Source organism: Molothrus ater, chromosome 7 (assembly GCF_012460135.2).
Source record: "Molothrus ater isolate BHLD 08-10-18 breed brown headed cowbird chromosome 7, BPBGC_Mater_1.1, whole genome shotgun sequence".
Taxonomy (NCBI): Eukaryota; Metazoa; Chordata; class Aves; order Passeriformes; family Icteridae; genus Molothrus; species Molothrus ater.
This window is the reverse complement of record NC_050484.2, coordinates 17,672,743-17,693,814: the sequence shown is the minus strand read 5'-3', so window position 1 is coordinate 17,693,814 and position 21,072 is coordinate 17,672,743. Positions and strand designations below refer to the sequence as shown.

At 39.8% G+C, this 21,072-nt stretch overlaps 1 protein-coding gene across 3 annotated transcripts in view; it reads left to right on the top strand.

Moving 5' to 3' along the window:
* The window catches only part of RAPGEF4 (Rap guanine nucleotide exchange factor 4), a 141,376-nt gene that overhangs the window by 105,211 nt on the left and 15,093 nt on the right, over positions 1–21,072 (top strand). For all 3 annotated transcript variants that reach the window (XM_036386418.2, XM_036386417.2, XM_036386419.2), the window contains 10 exons: positions 697–785; positions 2,994–3,072; positions 6,867–7,017; positions 8,236–8,324; positions 8,755–8,785; positions 9,031–9,109; positions 10,259–10,405; positions 11,572–11,669; positions 14,678–14,803; positions 15,268–15,446. In XM_036386418.2, coding sequence (XP_036242311.1) covers positions 697–785; positions 2,994–3,072; positions 6,867–7,017; positions 8,236–8,324; positions 8,755–8,785; positions 9,031–9,109; positions 10,259–10,405; positions 11,572–11,669; positions 14,678–14,803; positions 15,268–15,446 — 1,068 coding nt within the window. The remainder of the gene's footprint in view (positions 1–696; positions 786–2,993; positions 3,073–6,866; positions 7,018–8,235; positions 8,325–8,754; positions 8,786–9,030; positions 9,110–10,258; positions 10,406–11,571; positions 11,670–14,677; positions 14,804–15,267; positions 15,447–21,072) is intronic.

Sequence of the window (21,072 nt, the reverse complement as noted above, 5' to 3'; positions counted from 1 at the left end):
TATCATATGATATTCTGCTGGTACTTAAAATCTTGCTAGTGTTTTTGCATGACTCAGAAAAACCTGGCTGTTGCACTAGTTCTCTCACCTCACTAAACTAATTCCAGCAAATGGTACAATTCTCAGTTTATCGACTTGAAACCCCTCAGCTGTGCAAGGTGTTGCACAAATTTGAGGATACAGTGTGCTATTTCATTATCTGCCTCCTCCTTCCCAGACCAACCTGTGTCAGGGATGCTGAAGGAAATTGTTTCCTTGCTCTGACACTGATACACACTAGTTCTTATTTCAGGCTCATGGTGAGCCTGTTAAGATGCTTTAATGACTGCAGGTTGTTGCTGTTACTTAGATAGTTATTCTCAGTGGAGGAGCATTTCTGCTTGTACTTCTCTGAGTTTGGACCTTTGCAGCTCTGCTGACTGTGGTGTGGTTGTGGTGGTGTTGTACTGAAGTACTTGTGTGGGGAGGGGGCTGTCTCTCATCCCTGGGCAGGGTGGAGAATATTGCTGTTAAGGTTTACGGGGGGAAGCCAGCAAAGATTGTGAGGGGTTTTGCCCTAAGCACACAGAGATTCTGGTCAGAGCAGGTTTTTGGCACACAGCAACACAGCAGTCCTGATCTTCTTGCTGGTACACAATTATTTCTTGATTAGCTCTTTTGGCTGTGAGATGCTAACTGCTCCTTTCCCTCCCTCAGGTATATTGTGATGTCAGGAACCCCAGAGAAAATTTTAGAGCACTTTCTAGAAACTATGCGCCTTGAAGCAACTTTAAATGAAGCAACAGGTACCTACATGGCAGAATCTGTTTTATTATTGCCCTATTAGGTGGATTTGCTGTGGGAACACTGCTTTGAAAAGCCCCTGTGGTGGTGGTTTTTCCCAGAAGAACTGTATGCTGCTCTGAAACAACCCCAAGAGAATGAAGGAAATCCAAAATTAAAAATAGGAATCCACTTTTCCAAGCCTGCTCTATTGTGTTTGTACTTTAAGGTCATAGTAGAACAGCAAAACCCTCCAAGGTGCCAGACCAGCACTTATGACTTTAATTAGGCACAACCATAAGGCCTGGACAGAGCACCACATTAGTAATGGCACTCCTTGTTCTGGAGGTCACTGTGTGAAATAGCTTGATACCTCCAGACATTACATTGTGCTAGTATAAGTGTTCTCAAATCTTCACATCACATTTAAAATATCACAATTTACATTTTGTGTTTGTGATATTTTCCCATATGCAGGGAAAAAAAGAATTGTTACTCAATGGAGAACTTGGCACAGCATGAGCTGAGTCCCAAGAATGCAGGTTGCTGCATCTGCACTTAGTGGGCTGCTTTTCATTAGTGTAAAGAGAAGGAGAATTTACATCTAGGGATATAGATATTTGCAAACTTACATTTTAGTACTTACTTTAATTTTTGAAGAATCATTCACAAAAAATCCTCATAATTCTCATAAAGTAATGCATAGACATATATTAAACGATGTAACATTGCTTTTGCAAGTTCTTTTTGCACTATAGATGTCTGCTAAGTACATATTCAAAGGTGTTCTTAAATCCAGTTAATCTGTAATTGACCTCATAGTATTGGAGACATCTCTATAGTGGTCCATAAATGGTGTAATTGGTGAAAAATTACAGAAATCCTTTTAAAGTGTATGCTTCCACTACTTTAAAGACAAAAATAAGAGGGATCCTTTTCACAGATACCTGTTTACTAGAATTGCAAGCAGAGTATTTTTCTTCAGGCTTGCATATAATCACAAGTTTGCCATCCGCAGAATGCATATAGTGTATATTTTTCAAAGCAAATTATTTTTAAAATCTTCTAAAACTTTTTACCAAAACATCTAGTGACAAGATTGTACCTATATCCCAATACAATATAATGTGTCACAATTCATAAAGTTAGTTTTAGGATATAGGATCAGAGAATGCTGGAAAACTGAATTTTTTTGTTTATGCATTCTTTTAATTTAAGAGTATTTAAAAACCAATTTGCTCTGGGTATTGCATTGAAAAACTGCTGCCCTTCCAGAGGTGAGTTTTTTCAAGTGAAAGATACTTTCATATAGGAAGTGGAAGCAATGATGTAATATTATATTGCACAGTTGTCTTCATATTTCTTCTGCCATTCTTTACAATGTTTTTAAGTTTCTGTTATCTCAGAAGTTGCACTGTAGAAATAATACCCAGGGGTATTGTGTTCACTGTTTCTCAGTGATTCCATATAAGCCTGCCAAACTCATTCTGGCCTCTGCAGCCAGGCTTTATAAATCCTTCTTGTTGTAACAAATACAAAGATAAGGCAAACTGGAAATTACACCAGCACTACCACAGGTCATTTTAGCAGAAAAAATAGCGTGCTGGGTTTTGCCAGAGGAAATGTCAGTCATATTGTTCATATACATTTTAATGTAAATGTAGCAGCTGTGATACCTTTGAATCAAAATAAACCCAGAAATTTGACTGTCCATTTACCTCTTTTAGGCATTCTACTCAGTGCTAGGAAATCAGCAAAGAATGAAATTATTTTCCTTTTCCTGTGTAGGACATGCTAAGTGTGCTGCCTGGTATTGTAACTGCTAAAGCCAAATGCTACAGCTCTTTTTAGGTACCCAGGTGTGAAAGGTCAAATTCTTCCTTGCATAGAGCTCCACGCTTGTAGAGAAGTATATCCAAATATTTCACTTCAGTAAAGATGTGGGGCTTTTTGCTGTGCCAGATTTCTCTTTGACCCAGGGCAAATACCTGCTAACAATAAAATTAATGCAATAAAGTTCATGCAGAAAAGACTAAAAGATTAATATTTTAGCTCATATTTGTTCCTTACCCTTTTTTGTACCTAATGCCTACAAAGGAAGTGCAAAAAGACAACTTTATTGTCTGCAGAGGGCTAATAAGATAGTTCAGGTGAAAGAAAACTCATCCTTGATACTCTCCTAGCTGTTTGCAGAGGTTTAATTGACTATATTCTTTCTCTTTTTTTCACAGATTCTGTTTTAAATGATTTTATTATGATGCACTGTGTTTTTATGCCAAATAGTCAGCTCTGCCCAGCCTTGATGGCACAATATCCTTTTTTAAGAGAAAAGTCTCTTTAGCCATTATACCTATCAGTGACAAAAGTGAAGCTTTCCTCTCTCAAGAAGTACATCATGTCAATTACTGGCAGATTGTTTAGTTCAGTTTGAGGAGCTGTTGGACCTAGAGAGTTTTCCTTGTGCACAGTGACTTGAAGCTATCAAGTGACTGGGAACATTAAATAAACATATAATGTTTTCTGTTTTATAGAATTTTGACAGGGGTATAATAACTTCAGCTCCCTATTTATTTGTTTTGAATCGCAATGCTGTGAAAGTGCTTTCCTTCAAGCTCAGTGGGGCGAGTGACATCTGGGAAAGCTCACCTCCTGAAACCACAAAATAGAGCATTGTGTCCTTGTCTGGCTAGCTTGAGAATCCATTTGTGTTACTCCTAGCGAGGAGAGTAATTGTTTTGAAAACCTTTGGACCCATGAAACTGGTCTGTAGAAGATTGTTCGCACACCTGAAACAAACACATTTCCAAAATCACATTGTTTTGGATATCAAAAGTATTATGAAATGCTGTTGCTGACAGCATTGAGAGGGGAAGAAAGGGCAGCACTTTTAATGTTTGGGGTTTTTTGTCCTGATACACTTAGCTCATATTATTCAGTCAGTCCATTTGAAATTCAGGCTTCTCTATCCTCAGTTATAATTGAATACCTCTATCCAACAACTGGGAAAATCAGACCCATAAGCAAAACGTACCTCATTCTTTACAAGGGAGAAGCTTTTCTGGTAATCAAAGTTAAGGATAATCACACTTAAGGACTTGTGATGAAATCTGTTCTGGAGAGGATACTAAGACCATGGCCTTCAGTGAGTCATGGCAAGCATCATGTTAATTCTTTTCAGAGAGGAGCTGGAAGTAACTGGTATCCTACTGCTCTAGTGTTAGCTTTCCTGGAGCTGAATTATTATTTATTTGGTTCATTCTGAATATGGAAAAGCTAACTGTGCTTTGTTGATTGTACCATTGAAATTTATTGTTAGAGTTGAAAGGTTCCTAACAAAGCTCATCTTTTTGGAGCAAAATCATGCTACAAAAGTGTTCGCCAGTGCTGTGAGACTAAGGAGAGATTAGTTATGCTCAATGAGGAAATTAAAACAGAAAAAGAAGAAAAGTTGATTCAGTCGGTGACTTTTTACTTCAGCCCCCAATTTTGAATCAAAACAAGTCTATTTTCCTACACCCACTTAGGATACTATTTTAGCTGGCAGCATGCAAGTATGAGTAGAGCTAGACCACTGAAGTGCTTTCAAGCATAGTACAGAGTATAAATTATTTGGGTTTTCACTTCTTGTGCAGCAGTCATTTGTAAGTTATTTTAATTCTGAAAGAAATGGACAGATGCACCATTTTGTCCAAATAACATTATTGGTTGCTGTGGATTCCATGCTTATTCTGTGCTGTCATTCTGCACACCAAGTCTTTTTCAGTCATGAAAGAATATAGATCCTGCAATTTGAAAAAAAAACAAACTTCTGTTTTATAGGGAAGCAAAGCATGCTCCCCTGTCCTGGATCAGGATATAAGCCCTGTGTGTTGGACCAAGGCCCCTTTTCCCCTCTTCTTCACAGAATAGAAATGGACAAACTCTCAGAGCTACAGCTTGTCAGAGGGAGGCAGGACAAGGCCTGAAAGAAAACCTGAAATAGAGCAGCAACTTCAAAAGTGACCTTGGGTTAGTGCCAGCGTGTAAGCATGTGTGCAGGGGTGCACCTTTAAAGGACCACTGTCTAAATATTTGCAAAGTATAAACTCCTCTTTTGCTCTTTGTAGATGATAGTTCTTCAGCACATTTCTCCTTTACCATCGTGCCACCAAAAAAGTTTGCATTCTGTTGTAGCAATGATCTTGCACAGCTCCTTATATAACTGGATCTTCTATACAGGGAAGAACAGCCTTCAAAATTGCTTCAATTTCTTAGCATATGCTAAGGAAAATTAGAAATATATATATATAGAGCTCTAACCATATTGGTGATAAATATTTTGCAATTATCTGACACTTGTTGCAAGTATACATCACAGTTTATTTCTGACTGCAGTCTGTAGTGAAGCTGCATCCTGAAGATCACATAAAAATGTGAGAACCTTTCATTGAATTTCCTTGTGATAATGTTCATAAAAGAGAAATCAGTGTAAATGAGCAGTAAAAATACAGAAAAATTACAAGTGCCTGTGGTGAGTCAGTTAATAAGAAAGTAAAAATATATTAAATAATTATAGTGTTTGAAAGGTAAATATGGCATGAGAAAAATGACTCGGTAGAATATTAAACTTGCTCCCTAGGATATTGGAGCACATAACTTAGAATGAATTATTTACTTCTTATGACTTCTGCCTTTCTGCCTTAATTGTACTGTCATGTTTAGTTCTCTGCTAATTTTAAACCTTTCCAAATGAAATTAAAATCCAGATTTCTGAAAGTTTGTCAGTCAAATGAGCATCCCAGGGGCTTTGGGCTGCAGGATCATTTCAAAGTGTGATGTAATAGGTACTTTTCCCCATTGCATTTTATTAATAGTATTGTTAGGAATTTTTTTCTAAATTAGAAGCTTAGAATAAATACCTTATATAATTTGTATTCCTCATTAATATTTTTATTTTCTAATTAATATTTTTAAATATTTTGGTACAGCAACTGAAAGTGCATCTTGAAAGGACGCAAGGATGCTGCACACGGCTGTGAGGGAGAGTGTCAGTGCTTTAATGTTACGTGTTACTATGTAATTGGGAATAGCATTACTCATGGCAGTCCAGAATCAGAATTCTGGTAACTGGGAAGCAAAGTTGAAGATGTAACTGCACTCATTCGGTGCTTACTTTCCACTCAGCTCTCAGTTTATTTCAACAGTTGAAATATATGTTGTTAACCTTTTTTCAGTGAGAAATAGACACACAAATTGTCATATCCTGTTTCTTCTGGAGATACTTCATTTTCACACAGGTTAAAGGCTCAAATTATCTCAATTTATTACCCATTGTGCCTTTACTTTTTTTTCTTTTTTTTTTCCTTTCACTAAATGTTACTTTTGGCCTTTTAGCTATTTGTGTTGCTTTGTAATGTTGACACTTTGTCTTTAAAAGGTCATTGAAATGTTTCCCGTTTTTTCTTATTGTTCGTCACAAAATAACTTTCACAAAGTATTGTGTTCAAAGTACACTTTATTTGACATAGTGGAAATGTCTGATTTCCTCATGACAATGAGGCTACTACAAAATTTATTATTTTACCCTGTGTTTCTATAGTCAGTTGAGGCTGTAAATGTCAAAGTCCCCTCTCCGTTAATGGCTGAGGTTCATTTTGAGTTACAATAACTTGTAAAAACAAAAGGAATAGCACTGGTAGTTCATTCTGGTAGTCTTCCTAACAAATGGAAAATTGGAATTGTTAATGAACACAAAGTGACATTTTTCTTTTTCTTCAACTGTTTCCAAAGAGGAACATGGAGAAATATCCTTCTTCAGTCTCCATGGTTAATCCTCTTTGTTGTTCCAAGTGTCATTTCTCTTCTGTTCTCCTAGAGCAACCATCTCTGTGGTGAAACTGTGATCCTTCCTGTGCTCTTCAGAAAATTCATTTTCATTTTACTTTTTAGTATGAATGTGAAAAGTTTGCAAATTGTTATACTAGCGGATGTCAGAATTCAGAAGTGTATATTGGAAAGTTATGTTTGAGCACCCTGAAAGTGGTTTGTTGGAAGTCAGTTGCTCGTGAATTCATACTGTGTTTGATATTTTCAATCACTGAATGTTTTCCTTGACACTGGGGCACCTATCATGCCCAGCCTTCTCAGGGTACAGAGCAGGAGAAGATGGATTATGCCCTCAACAATAAACGGCGAGTCATTCGACTGGTTCTGCAGTGGGCTGCTTTATATGGAGATTTACTGCAAGAAGATGAAGCAGCAATGGCCTTTTTGGAGGTATAAGGGAATCATTGTATCACTGAAGTGAAAAAGATCATTTCAAAGTGCAAAGTTTATTTCAGTTTGTGATGTTTTGTCAGGTTTGGCTGCAGACAGTAAAGGCACCACAACAGTGTTTGAACCATTGCCAGCCTCTGGACCTCTGAAAATTGTGTTGCAGATCCTTTTCTGAAAATAGTGTTGCAGATCCCTTTCAAAGCACTGTATGGGTAGCTTGTGTTACAGCAGTAACTGATTTGCTTTTTCTAGTATTTTCTTCTGAATGGTTCAGGGGCCCTACAGACTGAACTGGAGGGCTGTTTATGCCTGCGTGAGGTGTGCCAGGAAGGAGCTGGAGGGCTGCCACTCTACAGAACCAAAAGTCCTTTTCATTTGAATGAAAGCTGTACTGCAGCTATTGGAACTTAAAATCTTTGTCTTCAGAACCCTTGTAAATTCTTTGTGGTAGCTGCCATATCCTTGGATTTCTAAGATAAGAATGCACTGCCAATTCCATGTTAAATGATTGGGATTGCCATTCTTATTATATATGGTGCTTATGGAGCGTAATCCCATATGTTACTGGCTGAATGAAAGTTCTTGTCCTAAAGAGCTTAAAACTGAATCTAAGATTTAGCCGAGGGATTCGAATAGAGAGGGGCCTTAAGAGTGGTAGACACCCCACAAACCCACGTGGGAATGTTTTTCAAGCTTTGGAGATGCCATAGACTTCCAGTAGTCCAGAAGTTAAAGAACAGTCACTAATTGCAAGCACAGAGAGCCTTCTTGGGGACAGTTTTAGGTAGCTATAATAGGAAGAGGATGGATGAGGTTTAAAAGTAGGTAATACTGTAATGGATTAGAGTCAGTGACTCAGGAGCAAATCAAGCCCTAAAGACTACAACAGCAATGAATAAAACAACCTATCATGCTGGATTATTTTAGTCTTTTTCCTTGAAAATGTGAAAATGCAGGTTTTACACAAGCAGCTGGTGGTTACAGAGTGAGCTAAGGAGCCTCATCAGGCTTCCCTTCTGCATGTGTAACTCTTGCTTTAAATCAGCTGGAGATAAACAAGTAGAAGTAATAGAGGGTTGGGCCCAGCATGTGTACCTCTATGCAGATTATCATTCTTTATAATCATTAAGCTATCAGATGTCATCTCATAATCCTCTCTCCTGAGTACTGCTCATTTACCCCTATAGTTATTTAAAGACTATTCTGTATCATTTACAGGAATTTTATGTATCTGTATCAGATGATACCAGAATGATTGCAGCACTAAAGGAGCAACTTCCAGAGCTAGAGAAAATTGTAAAGCAAATGTAAGCATAGTTTTTGCTTCTTTCCTTCCCCTGACCTTTTTCTCAGTAAATTGATGAAGAAAATTTATTGGTTATATATCTATTAAAAAGCCACTTTGTGAATGACACTCAGTTATATGAAATTGAAAGTTTGCATGCAGGCTTATTTGAATTAATGTCTATGGCCCTCTTTTGCACATCATTCTTGCAAACACCATAACCTTACTGAGAGATTGACACAAGCTTTATGTCATGCTTACATGAACTTTGTATAATATTTTTTTCTGCCTTGGTCATAGATTAACTGGGGTATCATCTAGTCTTTTCATATATAAATAAGATTATATTGATATGCTAGTTTGACAAGTGGTCCATGTTCTATATGTGATTTTGTACACAAAATCTTCCAGGCAATATTTCATTGTATATTCTATGCTTTACCTTTTTATAGTTCTGAAGAACCTAAAGCACCACAAAAGAAGGTAAGAAAATTTATTTGTTAATTTTCTCAAGTAAAATCTTAACGACAGCAAATTCATGAGCATCTTCTCTTTAGTAATCATGGATATATTAAAAAAACACATTGAGAGATAGCTTTTGACATTGTCAAATTTTGCATTGCTACTCTTTTTCATGCCATTGATAAGAGATGAATTGTAGTTCATGTGTAGCACATGGTTATTCTTGCACATGGTTATTAATGTGAATCTCAATGATTCATTTTCAGCACAAAGTTCTTCTGCAGCTGTTCAACACAAGTGATGACAGAGCACAGAAACGCCAGCCTATCAGGGGCAGTGATGAAGGTGAGTTTCTTCTCTGCTAAGTTTTCTTGAGCCACTGACATCTATATAAATTTGTCTGTCTCAAAAAAAGGTCTAAAAATAAATGAAAGCACCTACCTAGAATTTTGGAGCCTGACCCAAAACAAACCCTCTTTGCTTTTGCTAGCCCACTGTTCTCTGTTGTTGATGTGAGGTGCTCCTGATCTTTTCCCTTAGTTACTTGTGCTATCAAACACTGCTTCCTTGGAGGAAGATGTAAAAACCTTTAAAATAAGGAATGAACAAAACAGGGAAGAACCAATAAGACACTGTACTGCAGGGAATGCCAGTGCAATAAAGAGTGGAAGCTGAGGGTCACATTTGAGCTTCTGTCTCCCCTATGAGCATGTACAGCTGCTCTTTGCAAGGTAGGAGTGGAGCAGATAATCATGCCATGGATCATGGATCTAGAATCCAAGAATCTAGGCACACAGCCTCAAAACCAAAATCTGCTGGTTTGCACTATTGGTGTTGTTTGATTCTCTGAAGAGATTAAGGTAAAATTTGCCTCAGTGTATCAGAATGTCATTTTCAGATTACTGATGAGGTACTTTTAATGGTTGTTTTGTGGAACTTCATCACTTAAAAAGCTGCTTCTTCAACAAGTTTGATATTAAAGGATAGCTCCTGCTAATGAACAGCAGTAAAAACAAGGTAACAAAATTCGAGGTCATGTAGCTGAGAAAGCTGGTGGCAGAAATCAGACCATTAGAAGAACCATGTTAAAGCTGGAACTATATATGAACAGCAGACATCCTGCAGTCATGCAGCTTCTGTCATCCATTGTGGTGTTTCTAGCCTACAAAGAGGGAAACAGTTCCTGCTGCCAGGAAAATACTACCTCTTGTGTCTGTCCAGACAGGCAGTAACTGCTCAGTTCACATGGCTGCACCTTTCTCATTCATAGGACAGACACTGTCCTGAGCACTGAAAATCTAAAATCCAAAGCTCTGGGAAATCAGAGATTTCTGTACTAGAAATTGTAGAGCATCTATGGAATGGGGAGCTATGTAGTGATTTATTGTTTCTTTATCTCATTTTGTGAAGCTTGGTTACTAAGTGAAAGTAATTTGTATGGTAAATGAGTGGTTTTTACACGTGGAATAAACTGTGCAATGTTTTCTTCTTTAGTTCTGTTTAAGGTGTACTGCATAGACCAAACTTACACCACTATCCGTGTGCCAGTGTCTTCTTCTGTGAAGGAAGTGATCAGTGCAGTAGCAGACAAGCTGGGCTCTGGAGAAGGCCTCATCATAGTAAAGATGAGTTCAGGAGGAGGTACTGTACTTACAACATCTTAAACACTCCTCAGTTATGGTGAAGCAGAATTTTGGATTTGGATTCAGTCAAGGTTTTATACCCATGTGCATGTTCAGCTCTCACACAAGTCCTAATGAGAGGCAAGTCCTTCCTCTACTGCAGGCACAGACTGCAGCTCACAGGGGAGACAGGACCAGTGGAGAATCTTGTGTATCTGCATGTTCCAGAGCACAGCTACCCTGATTTTCCTTCACTGTTAGACTTGTAAGAGTTTTTTAATCACAGAAAAAGGAGGCAAGTGTGGATATATTCATGCTGGACTCAGGAATCAGTAATGTCACAAAACACTGCAGTGCCAACATTCTGGCAGTGGTCACTACCATTTTGCCTGCTCTGTCCATGCAAACCATTGAAGAGCAACTTAGTGCCAAACACACAGACCTAGTGTTTGCAGAGGGTCAGGGATCAGGCCCCCCTCTAGGCTGTGGAAATGTGAGAGTCACTGGCAGGTGAATTCTGCTGGAGAACTGGTGTTGCTCAAGTGCTTTGGTTGAGTATGACTGTGTGGAGACCCACAGAGGTAATGAGAGCTGTGTTGGAAGGCATTTTTGCAAACAGTGGAGCCTGCCAAAAATGGCTCACTTCCTGAGAACTGACACCAGGCAGCTTTACTTTTTGCAGTTGAAGCAATTTTATGTCAGATTTGCTGACCACCAACATCTGCTGGAAGAGACTGTTTTGTAAGTTACTTCATTATCTTTTCTTTACCTGTGATGTGATGCTCTTTTTAGCAATGTTGTAATGCATTTCCATCACCTCCTTGAGCAGTTACTGCCTTCCAGAGCAATTTCTTTTAAGAGCAGCTCTCCAAATGCTTACAGCTCAGCAGTGAATGAATGGACTCCCTAATTAGGCTTAATTTTTGCAGGTAATTTCTAGTGATAGCAGCACAGCCTTCTTGACCTGTCTGTACAGTTTAGGACTGGGATTCTGGTTCTGTAGGAGACTGGTTTGGGCTGAGCTTACCACATTTCTTCAGTAAAGAGGATCTTGCTGTCCTCTATTCTGTATCCTGAATACTGGAGTTACGGGGCAAAATTTGTTCCCAGAAGGGTGATGTGTGCAGCTGGTAGGTCAATCCTGCTGTAAATTGTAATAAGTAATAATTTGTTTCATTTTTACAGAAAAGGTTGTGCTCAAGCCTCACGATGTTTCGGTGTTCACCACTCTGAGCGTTAATGGCCGGCTGTTTGCCTGCCCTCGGGATCAGTTCGATTCTTTGGTACGTGTGTGTGCAGTGCTCAGGAACATCAGGGCTTTGGTTTATTTGGACACCTGGCCCTCTTTGCATTTCCACACTTCAGATAAAAACTAGTGGAAACATTCACAATAAAGGGCTTGTCACACTGCAGTAGGGTGAGCCCTGAAAATAAAACAAGCTGATGTTCTAATTCCCTAAAGTAGACCAGAAATCCATCCATCTGATCCACATAACAGAACTTGGTCCCAGTACTCTCCCTGTCACACTGAGGCATTTAGAAGAGCTGAGTATTGTTACCAAGACATGCAGTAATTCTTCATTACACAATAATCTCCTCAAAGTCATAGAGATATATCTTCTAAGATAAGTGTTATCAATTAAAGCATTCTGGAGATTTTATTCCAGCAGTAAATTCCTTAATTTTGTTTTATGTGTCATCCCCACAAAATACTGTGTCAAAATCGGAAATAATTCTAAGTAGAATCACAGAAAATATTCCTGGTAGAAAGTCTGTTTTTTTCTTAGGTAGAATTGCTCATAAGTACTTAGAGTTTATACAGTCATTCTAGCGATCTCCATGGGGTCTGCTTTTATAGAGTTTGATTTGACTGTACTTTTTGTTCCTTTTATTTCATTAAAAACAAATGTCATTGCCAAGTCATGTCAGCATGAACTCTATTACTCCTAGCCTTGTTTCAGCCTCCTGTATGCTTTTAACAAGCCACTTAGTATGTATGCCTGATTTCTTTTATGGATATGGTAAAATCTATTCTTTGCTGCTGCTTTCAATTTAGTAACCAGGGAATGCACATCCAGCATATGTAGTTCCATGCAGAGATACCTCTTGTTCAGCTTATTAAATTCTGGTGTTCCCTTAAGGTTAATTAATCCTGCCAAGTAGATACCCTCATGGGGCATGCTACTGTAAAGCAGGGGTGTTGCATCAGTAAAACTGTGCTGGGTACTTATTTATGGCTCTGCATTGTCTATGTACACATAGCTTTTGCAGCAAATTGTTTTGGCTTTCTGTACCTTTTTCCTGTGCTATTTACCATGCATCAAGTACTCAAAGTGCTGCAGGGAGCTCTAAGATATAGGGCTGCAATGTGCTACTTTTCATCAACTAGACTGAATTCAGTAAGAATTACAGAAGTACATTCAGAGACTTAAAAATGGTCCTCAGCATTGCATAGCAAATTACAACCCCTTATCAGCTGCATTTTTTCAAAGAGGTATAAACAAATTAAAAAATGTTACAGCCTTAGCTGCCTCCCAGTTTAATCCTTTCACATTCCAGTTTCTGGCTTCTTCCTGTTCATGAACATTTATCCACATATTACATTTGGCAATTCCCATGTGAAAATTGTTCTGGGTAGATGAATTTTCAAATATGCTGTGAGTTTGCATCTAAGTGCTTCTTTCCTAGCCTTGGAAAATATGTGTTTGTTATGGTAACAGCTATGTTGTGTTCATCTCCAAATGGGGGGAAAAAAAGACATCTTTCAATCTGTAGGCAGTTCTCTTTCCACAGATTTCCACAAGTTAGAATTTTCTACACAAAGCTGCTCTACTTTTATTTCATATGTTGTCGTAAATTAAAGAAATTTTGTGTTTGTGCAAATCCCAATTCAAAGCAATCTGCAGCTTTTTTTAATATTAATGGCTGTTCTGGATTTTTTAGAGAATACTTTTCTACTATTTTTTAAAATTATAGACGAAGCTTTTAAGGTGATAATGTTCGTGATTTAGTTAAGTTTTTTTAGTTAGTTTGTATAGTACGACGATAATTGAAAGGAAAGTTTTCCCTAGAGTACAAAGCAAGAATGCATACAGCAGTAAAACCCTTACGCACTATGTGCTACTGAGAAAGTGTTTTGGTGTATTAATCCAGTCAGATTTATTTCTGTTGCTAGTATATTATTCTTATATAAAATAGGGTTCATTTAGTAGGCTCATTTCTTATATTGCAGCATCTAAATAAGGTCTGTCAATCTGGCAGACTCCACAGAGTTTGTGCTGGGAAAGCAGCCTGTTGCCAGTTCCGTGCTCCATCGTTCCTCGTTTAACAAAGGCGCTGAGCTCTGAGTCGGGATGCTCGTGTGTGAGCTCTGCCGCCCTCTCCTGGAGCAGCGCCGCTGACCCGCGCGTTCGCTGCCGCCTCTGCGGGTGTTTCACCCTCCCTTTGCCGGGGGGTTGCTTGGCAGTATCTTAGCAGCACTGCTTCAAACACTTCACCCCGATATGTTCAACAGACTGCTTCACATCTGACTTGATCTCAAGCCATGTTTTAAATCTCTGTTTAATACTTCACCTGTGTGCAAAATCATAGATCACGTCTCATTTACTGGGTGGCATGGAAATGCCTTTCAGAAATGGTTTGTACTCGGTTCTTTCTCATAGGACTGTGTTTATATCATTTCAATCGGCCTAGCCAGGAACTTGCAATCACAAATTGTGCATCAAATTTGTGTACTGTCAAAGAGAAAGTAGGAGGTTTCTTTTATAAGTGATCAGAAGATCTTGCAATCACTGCAGATTTCTGAAGCATGCTAGATATAGCAATTCTCATCATTAGAATCAGGAATATGTAAAAGTATTTGGCTTGTCCTTGATGGCCTAGTTATTTGTGTATGTGAATAAGGAAACATAAAAGTTTTTTGGAAAGACCTATGCTCCTAAACAAACACACATGCTTTAGTTAGCACAATGTGTATTATAGATTCAAATTTTAGAACAATGTTAAAAATAACACACTGAGAACAGTCTGGTTTATTTTCTTACATTGTCTCTAAAGAGCTTTCCGAATTTTCCTGACTATCCTGTGCATACTAGATAGTGGTTTTGCTCATTACCCAATACCTGGGTTTAAAAGCAAATTTCAGTTTTACTGCAATTTCAGTTTTACTATTAGAAACATGATTAGGAAAGTGGTCACACTGAAAAAAAAGTTAGAAATATTACAGAATGAAAGCACCAACCATATGATTTAGCCTGTCTAAAATATTTTTATAATATTTTCTTGTTTGTAGGCACCATTGCCAGAACAAGAAGGACCATCTACTGGTACAGTAGGAACATTTGAACTGATGAGTTCCAAAGACTTAGCACATCAGATGACAATTTACGACTGGGAGCTCTTCAACTGTGTGCATGAGGTATGAGGATCTATCTATTCAGCAGGTTAGAATCTATTAAAAAGTGTTTAGCTGTACATTGTAGCTTTGTGCATTATTTCCAAAAACTTCTCTAAGCTTGATTTTTGAAAATTCTACAGTAAAGCCACCTACAAGTTTTGAAAGTATAAGACATTCTCAATTTTATAGGTAAAATAGAAAAATACAGTTAGACTTCTTCTGGACATGTGCTGCTTGCTGAATAACTTTTGTTTGTTTTAAGGTATTCAGCTGCTGCTTATATATAATCTGTAGTGACACTTTTGCTATGCCTCAGCTATTGTATACTGGATTTGTAACCTGAGTCTTTGTCATCTGGGCAGCTATAAATGTAAACTAAACTGCAGAGCAAGTTTCAGGCTAGATACTTACCTGGTCAGTCTTAGTCTCTTTCCTTGAAGAAACACAACTTCAAAAAGAATTCCAAACTGTTTTCTCTTTCCTAGCTGGAATTGATCTATCACACTTTTGGAAGGCACAATTTTAAAAAGACCACAGCAAATCTGGACTTGTTTTTAAGAAGATTCAATGAAATTCAGTTCTGGGTGGTCACCGAGATTTGTCTTTGCTCTCAACTCAGCAAGCGTGTTCAGCTGTTAAAGAAATACATTAAGATAGCAGCCCAGTAAGTATGCAGTCATGTGGGAGCTGGAAGGGAGGTTCAGTATAGTCAACGTGGTTTTATTTTCTCTTTTCAGACAGCCACACAGAGTAGAGGTTAAAACATTCTGTATTTGGTAATTCTGTCTGTTTTCTTATAGGGCTGTACAGAACCTTGTTAATACATATTCTTCTTTCTTGTGCTACTCTCCATTGCTCCTTGATCTGTGATCTCTTAGGGCCGTGTTTGCACATCAAATTTGTGAGAAAATATATTTCAGTTCATTAAAAGAATCCTTCATTTACCCTTCCATACATTAGCAAATACTAGTATGTGAATTAGTGAATATTAACAAAATTGAGCCTAATTTTCCTGAGAACAGAAATGTTTCTTGTTCTGCTCAGGAGAACCATTCTCAGAATTTCCCTGACTGGGAAAACCAAGAGGGGAGCATATAGAGATGCAAGGAGAGCATGGAGATGATGACACTCATGTTACTTTCATTCTGTTTGGGATTTACAGCAAGTTTGCTGATGATACAAAGAGTAGGGAAGAGTAGCCCCCAGCAGCAGCACAGGTTGGGGGCTGACCTACTAAGGCGTAGCTCTGCAGAGAGGGACTGGAACTGTTGGTAGATGACAAGGTGACCATGAGTCAGCAGTGGGCCCTGGGGGCCAGGAGGGCCAGTGGGATCTTGGGTGCATCAGGAAGAGTGTGGCCAGCAAGTCAAGGGAGGTGTTCCTCCCCCTCTATTCAGCTCTGGTGAGGCCACATCTGGAATGCTGTGCCCAGTTGTGCGCTCCTCAGTACAAGAAAGACAAGGAGCTACTGGAGAGGGCCCAGTGGAGGCCACAGAGATGATATGGGGTCTGCAGCATCTCTCATAGGAGGAGAGCCCACAAGAGCGGGGCCTGTTTCGTCTAGAGAAAAGTAGACTGAGAGGAGATCGCATCCATACATTCAAATATCTTGAAGGGTGGTGCCAAGAGAATAGTTCCAGACCCTTTTCAGTGGTGCCCAGTGACAGGATGAGGAACAAGGGCCTTAAACTAAAACACAAGAACTTTCACCTCAGCATGAGCAATAACTTCTTGTTGAGGGTGGCAGAGCACTGGAACAGGCTGCCCAGGGAGTTTGTGGAGTCTCCCTGTCCACAGAGACATTCATAACCCAGCTGGACACATTCCTGTGTCACATGGTCCAGGTGACCCTGCCTTGGCAGGGAGGCAGGACTGGATGATCTCCAGAGGTCCCCTCCAACCCTAACAATTCTGTGATTCTGTGATTTTTTTTTTCTAATACCTTTAAATGCAAAATATGAATGTCCTGTCTTGCTACTAACTGCTGGGTCTGAGGTTGGATAGCAGGCATTCTTTCTGTCTTCCTATACTGCTATCCAAATTTAAACAGTTTGCAACCCTCATGCCAGAGATGTCAGCCTTGACTCCCTAAAGAGTCAAGAGCAGAGCAGTGACTGACTTCAGAGGGAGCAGGGGTATATCCATGCCCTGCATAGGTACAAATTTTTATTATTGTTATACTCTCCCTCCCTTTCCAGCTCATGGTGTATTTATTGATGTCTGAAAAACAGTTTTCCAAGGTTTGTAGTGTTTTTCTACAGCTCTGGGCATTGTAGAAACCTTTAGGCAGTTCTACCAACAGAGATGTTGTTACTTGCAGTTGAACCAAGGTTTTAACTTTTTTGCATCGTTACATGGAGTTGTGTAGAGGAAGAGATTACTGTTGCTGCTGGGATGCTGCTCTCCTCCCAGTTAGTAATTGCACATAGCTGAAGTCTGTGTTCACATCAAAACTGGGGATCAGCGTGGCTCCTTTCTCCAGGACACCCTGCTCTGCAAGTACCAGCTTCCTTCTGGAATCTACTTTGGGCCCTGCAGTTGGATTACAGTTGGTGAAGATTTTAAAAATCTGATGGTGGACATGCAGGATCAGTTTTATATTTAGAACAGAGGACAGAATTTACCTCTTTAGTTTCTAAAAATACACGCACCACATATTCCATTATCTCACTGCAGAGCCCAGGAGCGGGAAGCAGCTGCCGGCCTGGCGGGCTGTGCCCAGGAGAGGGCAGTGGCACCCACACAGACGTCGGGGTCTTTCCTAATCTCAGGCATGAAATGAGAAAATGTTGAAATGTGGTCATTAAGATACAATAATAATTTCCATAAACACTTGAAATCAAGTATCCTAAAAATTACAGTTAAATTTCTCCTTAATAAACTGCCCTAGCCTGCGAATTCCTCCGAGTCATGGGTTTAATCTTGTGCTATTTACAACAGCCTGACAACCTCCTGTTTACTTCCATGTTTCTGGTATCACTACAATGCTAAAAATAAATAGCTAAAAGCAGTCTGCTCTGCTGGGTCCTCTTTGTCTCCTAAAAGCAGAGAAATCCAAAGCACAAGATTTTCCTCTGTACAAACCAAGAGGGCAGGTTTAATTCCAGCCGCTGGAAAGGCGCTGGGAAGTTTTGCCAGGCTGCTGCCCTCTGTGCAGTGCTGCCATGGTAACAGCTGCTACACATGCACTAAAACAAACACAAAGTGCACCGAAGTTAGAGAGGAGAAAAAGCCCAGACCTTGAAGAAATATCTTTGAGGAAGTTTTGCCTGTGAAGATCCCTGAGACCTAATGAGAACTTCACCCTACCTAGAAGTACTAGACTCATTAGAAAAGCGTTCAGGGAGAACAGCTCAGTGCTGCACTATTAATCTTAGGCATGACTGGTGGTAACGAGATGCCTTGCACGTACTCATTTTCAAAGATAACTGCTACTGAGAAGCTTTTTTCAGTTCTGTGGCTTGAGGTGCAGATATCATTGCAGAAGGCACATCATTTTGTGTCTGCCACCCCATGCACCCTTGATGTGTGCTCCCAGTCTGTGCAGGCAAGCACAAGGCCAAGTGCTGGCTCCAAGTGCTGTGCACATGTGCTTTCAGTTCCAGGAGCCATGTCACCTCAGCATCTGCTGGAAAAGGATGTAGAGGTTACCAGGTTCATCTCTTCTCCAGTTATTGTAGGAATAAACTTTCAAACAAAGGGGAGAAGTTAACTGTATTTCCAACAGTGAGTTCTTCCCATATTAATTGTATAAGAAAGTCCTTCTGGGATATGCTTGCACATACTCTTATGGATGTCTGCAAATGCAGTTTGTGTGTATTTCCTCTTTGCAGATATATCCACAGGCTATTTAGCAGCCTTCTTGTGTATCAGTGTACTCAGACACTTTCATTCAGTTTTTGAAAATCATTCTTTGTGTACATGTGCATATGTTATAAGCCCAAGGAGCCTGTGAGAAATCTCTGAAATGTGTGTTTATAGAGAAAATGGCAAGATGAATATGCTTGTGTAAGTACCAAGAGACTTTAACCACATACACGTTTGTTTTGGAGACCAGAGAGTGTATGGGTGTCTTTGCTATTCGTCCTAACAAGAAGATTTTTCTGGTACAGTCCATTCTGTGAGGCAGAGTGACCTCTGCTTTGAGGTGGTGCTTTGTGGTGCTTTAGAGGATCCACTTTCTGACATTTTACATGGAGTTCATATGCAGTAGAGTGATGGAGCATTTTTTCTAGTGCCTTACAGGGGTCCTTTATCTGGAACTGAGCTATTTATAGTAGTCCCTGTAGAATTTACTGAATATCTGAGGTAGAGCATCATGTATCTATATGGATTTTAACTGGGACTTTGTCAAATTGTATTCCTTAACAGCGTATTTGGCAAAATATTTTCTTTTTAATATGAAGATGGATTCAAATTAAATATTGCAGATACAGTTGCAGCTGCCTACTTTGTTTGAGCACTAGTGCTGTGTGTTACTAATTATTTTACCCTGCCATAATTTATTCCTAATCCTGTCATGGGCTGTGGACAGGTATCTCTTTATGGATTTACTTGTGCCTAGGGAAGAGGTTATCACTGACAGCCTATCCTGCCTGCTTTTCATCTTTATCTCCCCTCAGATCCACTAATGAGGCACTCCCTGACCTGTACTAGTAGATTAAGTTGGTGTAGCTTTAGCATTTCAGTTTATCCATTCTACCTTTGCTCACTGTCACTAATCTGATGTGGGAGAATTTGTGTGAGCAGCTCTGCCAGAAGATCTGAGAGGGCATCAATCTCCCAACAGACAAGCCAGCATATGGGAGAGATCATTTATTCACATGCTCAGTATTCACACAGTGCAGACACAAGTGAGGCCGAGATCTCAAGGACTCACTTACTCAATACATCCAAATCTGGTAAAATGAAGGTACAGAAAGAATAGAATGGCATGGATGATGGAGAATAGGATGATGTGGCAATTATGAAGTCAGTAGGATGAGATGATTTGTACTAATTTTGTCTGAAGCTAAGGATACCTCAGAGGATCAAAGAGCTTCAATGATGAATTAAAAATATGGGAATCATAGATTGAATCTTGTTAAAGTTTTCTTGGTAAATCACAGAATCATAGAATAGTTTGGTTTGGAAAGGACTGTAAAGATCATCAAGTTCCAACCCCCTTGCCATGGGCAGGAACAGCCCATTCTTCCACTAGACCAGGTTGCTTAAAGCCCCATCCAACCTGGTCTTGATCCCTTCCAGGAATGGAGCAGCCACAACTTCTCTGGGCAGGCTGTTCAGTGTCTCACCACATCAGTGCCCTCCTTTGCACTCACTCCAGCAGATCCATGTCCTTCATATGTTGGAGTCTCAGAGCTGGACCCAACTCTGGAGGTAGGGCCTCACAAGAACAGCAGGGGAGAGCCACCTCCCTTGGCCTGCTGGCCATGGTGCTTTTGCTGCAGCCCAGGACATCGTTGGCTTTTGAGGCTGCAAGCACAGATTATCAGCAAGAGTCTCATGTAAGAGTCTTGTCCATCAGCACCCCCAGGTACTTCTCCCCAGGGCTGCTCTCAATCCATTCTTCAGCCAGCCTGTGTTTGTGCTTGGGATTTCCCCAGCTCAGGTACAGGACTTTACACTTGGCCTTGTTGAATCTCATGAGGTTCACACAGCCCCAACTCTCAAGCCTGTCAAAGTCTCTCTCGATGTCATCCCTTCTATCCAGCGTGTCAACTGCGCCACACAGCTCGGTGTCATCAGCAAACCTGCTGAGCGTGCACTCAAACCCACTGGCCATGTCACTGACAGAGATGTTAAGCCCCAACAGTCTCAATACCAACCCCTAAGGAAAGCCACTCACAGCTGAAGAAACAGAGACTGAGGTGCTGAAATTGGATGTTGGCACATCAACTGAGAAAAATAAGAGATTATTTGCAAAAAGACAGTGAGATGCAGTTTTGTGAGTTTTTTTCTGATAGGCTTTGTTTTATCTCTTCCCTTCCTATTGAGTCAGTGAGACCCTGATGCAGACCCAGCTGAGCAGTTGTGTTGACTGTGCCCACCAGATTGTATCTACTCTTTCATATGACATGTTGGATCTTCCATAGCACTCAATTACATGTTACGGTTTTTCCTGCCTGATAGCAAAATCCTTCTGTGCATTAGAGATGGAATGGGACCTGGAGCTCCTTTTGCCCAGGACCTCTTTAATGAAGCTGGTAACAAATGGCTGCTCTTTTCTGAAACATACTAGACATCCCAGAATCTATAAGGAATAGAAATCCTATACTGCAGGAGAGGTC